The sequence below is a fragment of the Quercus lobata genome, chromosome 11 (genome assembly GCF_001633185.2).
Source record: "Quercus lobata isolate SW786 chromosome 11, ValleyOak3.0 Primary Assembly, whole genome shotgun sequence".
Lineage (NCBI taxonomy): Eukaryota > Viridiplantae > Streptophyta > Magnoliopsida > Fagales > Fagaceae > Quercus > Quercus lobata.
In genome coordinates this window covers 4,634,696-4,647,609 of record NC_044914.1, presented here as the reverse complement: position 1 = coordinate 4,647,609, position 12,914 = coordinate 4,634,696, and the positions used below count along the sequence as shown (strand labels likewise).

General features: G+C 33.0%; 1 protein-coding gene across 4 annotated transcripts; it reads left to right on the top strand.

Annotated features, from left to right (window-relative positions):
* Positions 1-1,880: 1,880 nt before the first annotated feature.
* LOC115968348 (cadmium/zinc-transporting ATPase HMA3-like) lies at positions 1,881-12,711 on the top strand. 4 transcript variants are annotated; one of them, XM_031087728.1, is made up of 11 exons: positions 1,881-1,991; positions 2,192-2,230; positions 2,363-2,582; positions 4,711-4,968; positions 7,497-7,594; positions 8,047-8,302; positions 8,787-8,924; positions 9,178-9,505; positions 10,314-10,516; positions 10,648-10,850; positions 10,994-12,711. In XM_031087728.1, exons 3-11 carry the CDS (start codon positions 2,378-2,380, stop codon positions 12,581-12,583), a joined length of 3,279 nt encoding a protein of 1,092 aa, XP_030943588.1. In that variant the 5' UTR covers positions 1,881-1,991; positions 2,192-2,230; positions 2,363-2,377; the 3' UTR covers positions 12,584-12,711. The 4 variants fall into 4 exon arrangements, with proteins under 4 accessions (XP_030943588.1, XP_030943589.1, XP_030943586.1 ...); XM_031087729.1 differs by having other exon boundaries at positions 2,192-2,257; XM_031087726.1 differs by lacking the exon at positions 2,192-2,230.
* Positions 12,712-12,914: the final 203 nt, after the last annotated feature.

Genomic DNA, 12,914 nt, shown 5'->3' with positions numbered 1-12,914 from the left:
CAAGCGCGTCCATATTCAGACTCAAACTTGGAACCCCACACTCAACGCATTTTTGTGCCTCACCCAACACCACTAGACCACAACACCTCGGTGGTTACTACCTATAAGTACTACACAAGAATAATATAGATAATATTATTACAAGATATTTTTATGTGACACAATAATGTATTGCATGAGATATCAATTAGTTATACAAAAAGTGGAATAATATTTCCAATAAATAATGGTAAAACCTAAAATAGGTAAGAGTATGGTTGTCAAAATCCCGATCTGGATCTTACGATCCTACGATTTTATGATCCCACTTACCCAAAACGATCTAAATCTTTCAAGGATCTTTGCGATCGTTCAAGATCGGTAGGATCGTACGATTCTGACGATCCCAAACGACATTGGTTTTTTGTAATCTTCTTTAACTTGACAAAAGGCTTAGTTGGACCCAAATTAAAAATAAAATCTTAATAGACCAAGTTTTTCCACTCTAATGTAGAGAGAGTGTCAGTTAGACTCAAATAAAAAATATTCTAATAGAGTATCACATTTTGAGGTTTTTGGCATCTTTAAATAATGTTTACAAATGAATGTAGTGATGTATGGTAATTATATCAATGAATGTATAATTTATGTGATTATTTAACATACCAATGTGTATTTTTTGTTTTTTTTTTTCTCAAATAATGTAGGATCTTATGATTCATGATCTGATCCTACGATTTACGATCCTATCTACCTCCCACGATCCTGCGTAGGATCCCGATTTTGACAACCTTGGGTAAGAGGGGAAATCTTAATTTTATATAATTATTCCCACAAATGCATACATAACAGACTAGAAACAAGAAGCACAAATGTGGTTTCATATCTGGATTCCATTTAGGAAAAGATTCTCCACTAGTGTATGTGTTTGTGTATGATCTCGTTCACATGAGAGTTGAGATTGTAGTGTCACACCCACGTGAGAAAGCTATAGCTAAAACCCCCCCTTATTGTTCCCACATTTATACTTTGGGAATTCCTCATTTCCAATATTCTTTTGGTAATTGTCATTTCAATCACACTGCTCTACTCTCTATACAGGGGTGTAGCTATGTGTAAGGGTGGGCCCCAAATCTTGAATTTAAAAAAAAAAAAATATATATATATATATATAAATATATATATATATAATTATTTTAATGTTTTCAAAATTTAGTCTACAAAAATAAGATTTGGTCCCCCAAATATTTAATTTAGTCTAATGATGCTGTTAAAAAATTAATTGGTTTAATAGTTATAGAGACAACATTATTTTTCGCAATTCTATTTTTTATTATAAAATGTAATCTTATATTTGTTAAATATTTGATAAAGTTTGGCATCAAACATATTTGAATCTATATTTTTTTCAATCAGTCATGAGGCAATTAGCAAGTCATTGACTCATTAAAAAAAATATTGTCACTAAAACTACACATTAAATGTGTCTTTAGTTGCTACATAATGAGTTAGAACAAGATAGTTTCAAATATGTTTGGAACTTCTTCCTCCAAGTTTTAGATCATTTATGTTTTTGAAAATTTTATTAGTTCAATTGAAAGATTATTTTACTTTAGTATAAAATTTGATAATTTGTATAAAAAATGAAACATTTTAAGAATTCCACTATAAAAATTGTAAAAATAAATTTTACTTTATGAAAGATTGCTATCAAACATAATTGTGATTGAAAATACTAAGTTTTTTTTTTTTTTTTTGGTGTGTGTATATATATAACTTATCAAATAAAAAAATGTGTATATATAATAAAAAAAAACATTTGTATATATGTGTGTGAGATTGTCTTGATAAATATATTAGTGCTGCAACTTAACCCCCAAACAAAAATTCCTGGCTCTGCCCTGTCTCTATATATAACTGCCTTCTTTGCCCCATCTTTCTTCTACTTAAGCTGGTCACAATTTACTTGCTCCTCCACGCTAAAAACCTGAAAGCCTTCAGTTATTAAGAAGGTGGTTTTTCTCTAAATCTCTTTCTGGGTCTTGTTTTAGATTCTGTTTTCCTAGAGATACACAAACATGCATGTGTGATGTGTCTTTACTGTTCTTCATAGGCGTTATCATTTTTGTTTTTTGGTCTTAAATTTCTTTCTTTCTTTCTCGGGCTTTGTGAATTCCTTGGCTTTGAGGACCTTTTTCTCAAACACGCGCAGGCACACAAATACAAACACGTGGAGCTATAACTCTTTTAAGTTACATACCGTGTCCATATTCTTCTGGTTTTCCTTCTCATTTTGGAACTTTTAAGACACAAACTATCAACCCCATTTTCAAGTTTGGATTTTCAATCCCAAAATATGTGATTATTGGACTTTAATTTGCAGAATTTTAGACAAAGTATGGGTTCCCAGGAAAGAATGAAGACAGTGAAAAGTTTGCAGAGAAGCTACTTTGATGTGCTGGGTCTATGCTGTTCTTCAGAGGTGCCTTTGATTGAGAACATCCTCAAGCCTCTTGAAGGTGTCAAGGAGGTGTCGGTGATTGTCACCACAAGAACAGTTATTGTTGTTCATGACAACCTCCTCATTTCTCAGATTCAAATAGGTAACAAATCACTATCTTTTCCTCTTTAATACCAACTTTCTGTTCAATTTATGAAATACCCTTTTTTCTATACATACATATATATATATATATATATATTTTTTTTTTTTTAATTTTATAAATACAATATGATTTGATTCAAGATACCAATTTATTTTAGCGTAAACAATCTTCTCATTTCTCATATTCAAATTGATAACAAATCACAACCTTTTCCTCTTAACACCGACTTTCTGTTCAATATATGAAATACTCATTTTTCTTTTTTTATATAAATTTTTTATTTTTTTTATAATAAATTTTATAAATACAATATATTTCGAATTAAGACGCCAATTGATTTTAGGGGGTCTTTAACTATAAAAGTTCATAAATTGAGTAAATTAGAATCTATTAAAAAAAGACGCACTTCTTTTGATTTTATTTTTGTTACAAATAGCTAACTAGACTTGTTGATGGGTTCTAAGGCCTGCCATGTCGTAAATGGCAGACATACTTGTAGAAATATTGATTCGGAGCTTTGGTCATTTGCCATAACTGAGTCATGATTTCAAAAGTTGACACTAAACTACACCTATGCTACAATAATTCTTCATCTTCTTTGTGATATGCTAGAAACAAAACAAAAGTTTTTTTTTGTAGGATTGCACTAATACTTGGACACCTTTAAAGGTCCTTTTTTTTTTAGTAGGGTTGCACCAATACTTGGGCACCATTAAAGGTCACATTTTACGGCCAAAGATGGATCAAACAGGTGGTGGGGGAGTCATTAGGTGGACCAGTCTGTTTGGTGGTGATGATAAATATTGTTAAGGGTAGTGCAATTCCTTAATGCAAAAAGCCAAAAGATCTAATTCTCCTCCTCCTTCCTTCTTTCCTTTTTTTTATTTTTAAATTTTTTTTTGGTAAGGTAGAAAAATCTTGGATGCCTATGTTGAAAACATTGTAGAATATGATTTGATTTACAAGTCATTTTTCTTTTGTGTTATTTTATATATTTCAAAAGATATAGCCGTTTTTGATGATGGATGGACACGCTCATGGTTAAAATTATCCACCTCTATTACTGTGTCTAAAATTATTTAAATATATTGAAAAAGAAAAGATAGATAAAGTTGAAAAGAACAAATGACTTTCATGTTGCGAATGCTACTCAACAAGTTGAATATTTGCTTCACTTCAACTTTCATTATATGTTCCTTTAATGATGGATATCTAGGCAATTCTCTCTACTTTTTATCCTGCTAAGCACGTAATGGGATTCTCGGAATATCTAATCATCCTTCCATATTCGACAGTATTTTCTTCAATGTGACTAATCTCGATTCATATGTTTTGTGAACAGTATTTTTTTATTTTGTGCCTTTTTGCTTTTATTCCTTTAAAATTAAAAAAAAAAAAAAAAAAACTTATACTTCTTATTCTGTGTTATGAAAGACATAAGTTGTTCAGATTCTCTTGTTATTATTCGCAAGTAGACACCCCTTGTCTTTCATTTGCAAGTAGACACCCCTTGTCTTTCATGTGATGACAAAAACGCACTAGTTAATTTAGTATCACAAACAAATGTGATGAATTGCTTGTCACTTTTCATATGAACTCAACACTTTTTCTCCACCAATCACAATCAACCACATAGAAGAGTTGCGTCAAGAATTGTGATTTTTTGAAAGTACAAAGAGAATTGTTATGTAAAAGTAGAGTCACAAGTTTTTCAAAAACAGTTAGTTTTTTAATTAAAAAAAGAAAAGAAAGGTAAAGATAACTGCAAATGAAAATTTTTTGTTATTAAAAAAAAAAAAATTAAATTGGATTAACAAAGCCTTGATATTATTATCTTAATTAAAGAACTAACACTTCGGAGTGTGAACCAATATGATAGTGACCGGCACATTGTGCATGCCTTAAAAAATTTGGTTGAGCAACACAAAAGGTTCCTTCTTTTTTTATTTTTTTTATTATTAATTTTTTAATAACCAAAATGCCCTTGTTGTTTACAGATAATTAATTAATTTTATGTTATATTTTTTCTTTTAATATATATTATGTTTACCTGAAAAAAAAAATCAGATTAATTAAGTTTTTGTAATTGTAATTAACTTTTTATGGGTGTTAAATTTCATGACAGTTAAGGCTTTAAATCAAGCAAGGCTAGAGGCAAACGTTAGAGTATATGGGGAGGAGAATTACAAGAAAAAATGGCCAAGCCCATATGCAATTGCTTGTGGATTATTGCTTTCGCTATCATTTTTGAAATATGTGTATCATCCACTGCAATGGTTGGCTGTTGGAGCAGTTGCTATTGGTATTATTCCAATTACTCTGAAAGTAATGGTGTCTATTCGGAATCTTAGGATTGATATCAACATTCTTATGATGATTGCAGGTATGTGATTTTATTTATTTATTTATTTGCTGAATTTATGTGATTTATTTATTTTCCCTTATAAATATCTCATAGGGGACATGGGCACAACTTTAACGTTGGGTCGAAAATAAACTTAAAATATTCATGTTTGTTTGAGCCTAACTAAATTAATTATTAAAAAATATATATAAAGCTTACTTGAAGTTGAAGATGGCTTCTTTTCTTTTTTATCTTTTGGGAGAATCTATAAGTTGAAGTTAGCTGATGTAAGACCTAACTGTGTTGCGGGATTCATGCCCCTTCGTTCTTTGTTGGGGACCAAGTTTTCCTCATGACCCTATGACATTAAAGCTCTTTCTTTTTTTTTTTTTTTTTTTTTTTTTTTTTTTTTTTTTTTTTGGGGCACTATTTGTATCTAACAATAATGAAATCCATTGCCCTTTGGCTTTGAGTGGTACACTTGCCTCTACCCATTAGAGAGTCCGAAATCAAATCTCATAATGATGCTGTCTCCTTCAAAAAAAAGTTTTTTTTTTTTTGGGTTGAGATTTAAAGTTGTGTGTGGGGGTGGGGGTGGTTCAGTTAGCTCAACTAGTAAAATCTAAAAGATTTGTGATTCAATCTCCGTCATAGCATTTATTATACACACCTCTTAACAAAAGAGGTATGCTTAAGAGTATTTATCCTTTCATATGTTTGTTGTCATTTTCATCCATTTTACTTCTCTCTGGCAAAAGAGAAATTATTAGATTAACTAGGAAGATTGCTGATGTGGTCCTCCCAACTAATGAGATAATGCCATTTATGCAAATGTATAAGTGAACTTTCTAATCAGCACAATGAATAAAAAATAAAAATTATCATGTAATATCACATTTACATAAATAAGAGTATTTTATTGATTGAGAAGTTAAGGAGGACCACCTCAACATTCTTCTTAATAGATCTAATAATTTTTCCAAAAGAGAAATTTGGCTTATTTTTCCGTCACTTTTTTTAGGTGGATGCCACCTTTCAAACTTTTCAACTTTCCCTTTTTATTTTTTCCCTAACTTAAAAAAAAAGAAAGAAAAATTGACACGCCCCCCCTTCTTCTTCTTCTCCTTCTTCTTTATTTTATTTTATTTTATTTTTTTTTTAACCTAACACAAAGGATATCAATTTTGGATACATAATTTATTAAACAGTTAGTTTTTGTTTTTTTATTCTTTCTAGATATTGGTATAATTATTGTTGCTTGTTGTTCTTGGCAGCCATCTGACGTGTCTCTATTAAATTAAATGGTTTTAATTTTCATTAGGTGGATGCCTTCTACGAAAAGCCTACCCTACAAACTACTTCACTTCCTTTTCGAGAAAAATTTCTTAAGTCTACTAAAAGCCATTAACTTTTTGTTCGCCAAACTTAATTATTGCTTGCTCTTTTTGTACACGTTCCTAAATCAGCAAATTTCTTAGCATTTTTAATACTTCTAACTATGCTTCCCACCCCCACACCCCCCCCTTGCCCAAGTGTTGGAGATGGCCCATGGTCCTTATCTTTTTTGTTTTTGTTTTTGTTTGTTTTTTTTAGACGTGATTGCAACAATTTTTCCTTTTTAGGAAGGGGATGTCTTAAAATGGTAATTGGTAGAAATTTTAGGGCTCCTTACTTCCTAACTTTTGATTTTCCGTGCCCATTCAAAATTTCAAAATTTTAGTTTAATGAATAATGACTCAATATTTTAAGTGTAAAGTAAGGTGATTCGAGAACTGAACCTCATATAAGAGGGGTTTTTATTTTTATATATTCTTATCTTGAGAGGTACCCCATATAAGAGGTTGGCTAAAACTTTGACGATTTTTTAATTTGGTAAGGAGGTCGGCTTCAAAAAAAAAAAAAATTTGTTAAGGAGGTCAAATCACTAATAAACATTCTAGTCTAAATTAAACTCAACCATTTTCATCAAGTGGTCTACAAATTCATTATGGTGACGATTTGATTTTTTTTTTTTTTTTTTTACGGTCTTCTAATAATATATATATATATATATATATATATATATAATGGAGGGTTTTCCATAAAAATCTTATATTTATCCAAAATTAAGGAAATCGTTATGGTTTATTTCAAATCGCTATTATCCAAAATCACTAAAGATTGTCTGGCTTTATAGTTGCATTTAAACACAAGAGGGGCAAAAAAAATTTAAACGAGTTACTTTCTAGAATATATATTCTGTCAAAATAAATGGCCCATTTATAAATAGTTAACATATTTGGTTAATATATATATTGACCAATGTCTGATTTTTTTTTTTTTGGGGGGGGGGGGGTTAATTTCTGTTAATTTTATTTATTTATTTGCGGCTACAAATAAAATTGGAAGAGTGCACGAATGAGTTAGTTTAAGATTTTTTTTTTTTTTTTTTTTTTTTTTTTTTTTGGAGAAAGGTGTTAGTTTAAGATAACCTAGGAGGCTAGGACGAGTCTTTAAAAAAAAAAAAATCACTTTGTTGCTCCTCGTAATGGTGGTACTAATTAACACTTGGTGTTTATTTTTGACAGTGATAGGGACACTTGCTATGAATGACTATTTGGAAGCTGGCACTATTGTCTTCTTGTTCATCATTGCAGAATGGCTTGAGTCAAGGGCAGGCCACAAGGTTCCCTTTTCTCTGTCTAACACGTCCCTATAATTTATATGATGAACAAGGACTGCAATAGGATAGGATTTAAAATCTATAATATCAATTCCATGATAATTGTTACTGCTGGACCAAAGATACTAAATGATTTCTTAATTAGAATTCACACATAAGCAAAACTTGTTCAAAACAAAATTGTTGCACAGTTATTGTGATGAAAATATTTGTAATTATATTTATACGAAAATATCATTGGTTTAGAATGTGACATAAACTCTGAAGACCCTATTGGGTTAGTGTTGGTGAGCCTGTTAAACAATACAAATATCAAATGGAACTCCTACAATCCTGGCCCATTATTCTGAGAGATTTATTTCTGCTTTTGCAATCTAGGACTGGTTCCTGCTAAGAAGTAAGAAGCTATAAAAACCATTATTGAATTCTGAATTTTGAAATGCATATGCATGCAGGCACATGCAGTGATGTCCACGTTGATGAATATGACCCCTCAGAAAGCTGTCATGGCTGAAACTGGAGAAGTTGTGGACGCTGATGAGGTGAAATTGAATGCTGTTCTAGCCATTAAGGCTGGTGAAGTAATACCCATTGATGGAGTTGTAGTGGAAGGCCAATGTGAAGTTGATGAAAAAGCTCTAACTGGAGAGTCATTCCCTGTTGCCAAAGAAAAGGACTCAACTGTTTGGGCTGGTACCATCAATTTAAATGGTAACAACTCTCAAACTTTTTACTTTGTTTTGAAATCATCTTTAAATGGGGTTTAAGTGATAGTTCAGTGCAGTAACATCTTTTGTGGTGCCTGATTTCTATTGTTCAAACTTGAGCTCCATGTCTCTATCTAAAAACTATACCTTAATTTTATACTTTCAAATTATTTATTTATTTTTTCAAAGGAGACATTTTCGTTATCTAATAGAAAAATCTGACATGGTAAATGATATTCATGTCACATCATTGACTCTACGACATCAAAGTGATTAATTTCAGAATTCCATTTGTTACATTAACATTTTTCATACGTAAGATAACTGTGAAGACCTTTATAAAAAAATTAAAAAATTAAAAATTATGTACGATTTTTATATAAAACTCAATGGATGATGACCAAAATACACAATTTAAAATTAATATTTATTATTTACTTAAAATATGTTGTGGTTTTTATTTGCTAAATGGATTTGGCTCTTTTCAGGGTATGTTTGTGTAAAAACCACTGCTCTAGCTGAAGACTGTGTTGTGGCTAAAATGGCAAAGCTTGTAGAAGAGGCTCAAAACAGCAAAACCGCAACTCAGAGACTAATTGACAAATGTGCCAAGTTTTATACCCCAGGTTAGACAAGATGTCCGTATGTCATTAGCTTACTTAGCTCTTTGCGCTTTTGGTTAAAAGAGGGTTAAAGTATAGTTGTACCTAAAAAGACTGAAACTTTAAAAAGCTATACATAAGAAAAATAAAGTAAAAGCTAAATGAAAATCTCATGTCAATGCACTCTAAAGTATGCAACTTCACGGAATATAAATCACATGAACTAGAGAGCATGTTTTGAGTGACTACTTAAGCTGTTGTTGATTATGTTTTGCAGCTGTTCTAATCATATCAGCTGGTTTTGCGGTGATACCACTTGCGTTGAAAGTACATAATCTCAACCATTGGTTTCACTTAGCATTGGTTGTTCTGGTAAGTGCATGCCCTTGTGCACTTATCCTGTCTACACCTGTTGCAACTTTCTGTGCGCTTACAAAGGCAGCCACATCTGGTCTTCTAATCAAAGGGGGTGACTATCTTGAAACTCTTGCCAAAATAAAGGTAGCAGCATTTGACAAAACTGGGACAATAACAAAAGGTGAATTTGTAGTGACTGATTTTCGTTCCCTCCGTGATGATATTAGCTTGAACACATTGATTTACTGGTAAGGATTACTTTATCTACTCCCCCACCTTCTCTCTTTTCATAACCTTTTGGTCTATTTGAATGCAAGTAATATTGAATTAAATTTTTTTAAGCCTGCTTGAAGTCATATGAAAATTAAACTAATATGTTTTTTTTGGTCCTACATGAAATCTAGCATAATGATACTTTTAGGAGTATTGATGGTAATTTATATTAAAGAAAATAGGAAATTAAATTGATGTCATCCCTAAACTATCATTTGCCTTAATCTTGTCCTTGTTGATTTGAGAATGGTTAAATGATATTGTTGTCCCCAACATTTTTTTTCCTTAAATATACTGATATTATTGAAAATTCTTTACTGATAAAGTGATTCAATGTAGTTAGCTTTGATCTTACTACTAAGAGACCAAAATTACAGGTTTGAATAAGACATGATTTTTAGTTTATGGTAGTTAACTTTGAGAGCAAACAGGGAACAAGATTAACAACAAATGGTATCTAAACTTTGTACTTAAGATACAAACAATACTTAAAAAAACAGAATTTAACTTTGGCATGTAATTTACTCAAAATAATAATTTTGCAATTTTGGTATTACAGAAATCCTAAAGCACTCATATTTCAACAAGTTTACAAAAATGTAGTGAATGAATGTTTAAGCAGAAAGTTTTCAATTGAATCCTTTTTAGTGCAAGTTGCTACAGGGGACAATCTATTTATTCAATTCTGATAGGCCTCCAAATCCTTCATTATAAAATCTGCCATTTTTTATGAAAATTTTCACTTCAATGGAAATTTATACTAGTTATTGTATCTTCCTTCAGGGTTTCCAGCATTGAGAGCAAGTCAAGTCATCCAATGGCTGCTGCACTGGTGGACCATGCTAGGTCACTTAAGATTGAGCCAAAGCCTGAAAATGTGGGGGAATTCCAAAATTTTCCTGGAGAAGGGATTCATGGCAACATTGATGGTCATGATATTTACATTGGAAACAGAAAAATTGCTTTGAGATCTGGGTGCAGAACAGGTGAGAGCCTTCACTTTAAAAGAATTTTTGAAAGTTTTAGCTGTATGTTTCCAAATTTAATTTCATTTTCCTCTAGCAATAAAATTGGCTTTGCACTATGGTTCTAATCCTATAATATTCAACTTTTTTAGTTCCTGCCTTAGAGGGTGATAAGTTGGAAGGAAAGACCATTGGTTACATATACTGTGGAGCAACCCCAGCTGGATTTTTCAGTCTCTCTGATGCTTGTCGAATTGGGGTTCTAGATGCAATCAGGGAGCTGAAGTTAATGGGTATTGAAACTGCTATGCTTACCGGAGACAGTCATGCAGCAGCAACTCATGCACAAGAACAGGTGCACTTTCTAGCTCTAATCTGTAACATTCCCTCGGTTTGCATGCATTTACTATTGATTCAGGCATCCAGTCCTTGAATAATATCATGGAAATTTTAATGCAAAAGAGGTGTTAATAATGGCAAAAATGCTTTTATGAACAGCTGGATCATGCACTAGAGATAGTTCGTGCAGAACTTCTGCCTGAAGACAAGGCAAGAACCATCGGAGAATTTAAAAAGAAAGGACCAACAGCCATGATTGGAGATGGTGTAAATGACGCCCCTGCATTGGCCACGGCTGATATTGGTATCTCAATGGGCATTTCGGGCTCAGCTCTGGCAACCGAAACTGGACAAGTGATTCTTATGTCAAATGACCTTAGAAAGATACCAGAAGCCATCCAATTGGCAAAGAAGGCTCACAGGAAAGTCATTGTGAACATTTTATTGTCAATCACTACTAAGTCCGCTATCCTTGCTTTGGCCTTTGCTGGTCATCCGCTCGTTTGGGCAGCAGTTCTTGCTGATGTTGGCACATGTTTGCTAGTCATTCTTAACAGCATGCTGCTTCTGCGAGGTACCCAAAAACATAGGGGAACTTGCAACAAATCTTCTACTGCAAAGCATACACATAAACATGGATGCAATGCCACTCATAGTAGCTCCTCTCATCACCATCATTCACAAGAGAAACATCACAATTGCTGCTCTGACAAAAAAGCTCAAATAGTGTCTCAACCTCAGAAGTGTTCTTCTATGGAATGTGCTGCAAAGTGTAAGTCTATCCGTTTGAATTCAAACTCATGTGGGACCAACAAGTGCATGGATTCAGCTGCGAGCCATGATAAATGTGTAAGCAGTGAACATCACGAGGCAAATCATTGTCTGGAGTTGCATGAAGGGAAAAACGAATGTCGTTCAGTCCCTCAAAACTTGGGCTCTTGTACAAAAGAAGAATGTAAAAATTTGATAGAAAGTCAAGGTGATTGTGTAAAAGGAGATCGGCTCCATGTTGCCCAACACTGCAACCATTCTACTCCTTCAGAAGGAAGACAAAACATTACAAATGATGGTCACTGCCACTCAAACCATAGTGGAAAGAACCATACTGACAATGAAGCATCAGGAACAACGGTAGTGTCATGTTGCCACCATCCACAACAAATGCAGGAGATTCATCATGAATTGCATGAGTGTTGTAAAAATCACAATGCACCACTTCAAACCACAGTTGATATTGACTATGTGGAATCAACATCTACGAATGCTATGGAAAAGAGAGAGACGGATGACTGTTGCAAAGGCCATAGGAAGCATCTGGAAAGACAAAACATTCCAAATGATGGTCACTGCCACTCAAACCATTGTGGAAAGAATCATACTGACAATGGAGCATCAGGAAAGACGGCAGTGTCAAGTTGCCACCATCAGCAACAAATGCGAGAGATTCATCCTAACTTGCACGAGCACGAGTGTTGTAAAGATAACAATGCACCACTTCACACCACTATTGATATTGACCGTGTGGAATCAACCACTACGAATGCTATGGAAAAGAGAGAAATGGGTGGCTGTTGCAATGGCCATAGGAAGGAACACGAGGAGTCGGCTGCTATGCATGCTTGTTTGAGTCTAGAGAAGAGACAAATTGGTGGGTGTTGCAAGAGCTACATGGAGGAATGTTGTGGCAAGCATGGACATATTGCAGCCAACTTTGGAGGAGGCTTATCAGAAATTGTTACGGAATCTTAGAATAAGGCTAAATACTTAGATTGCTACATGCTTTTTACTTCTGCAATATTACAGATTGATGAAAAGGGCATTGGCATTTGTAAGAACCTCAATTAACGAATGAAATGAAAAGGTTTATATTATTACAAGGGTCGGGTCGCATCTATTTTGTGAAAATGCAGTGGTAAATAGAAGAACAATGTGTTACAACTATTATATAAGGCAAACTCGTTGAAAAGGAAGAAGAAAGTTTACAGAACATGAAACGGGGTCGTTTTGTGTTAGTAAGGAATTGATGACTCTGATTGAAGCGGTGCCTTTTTGTAATTACCTCATTAACAGCTTTGAAGAA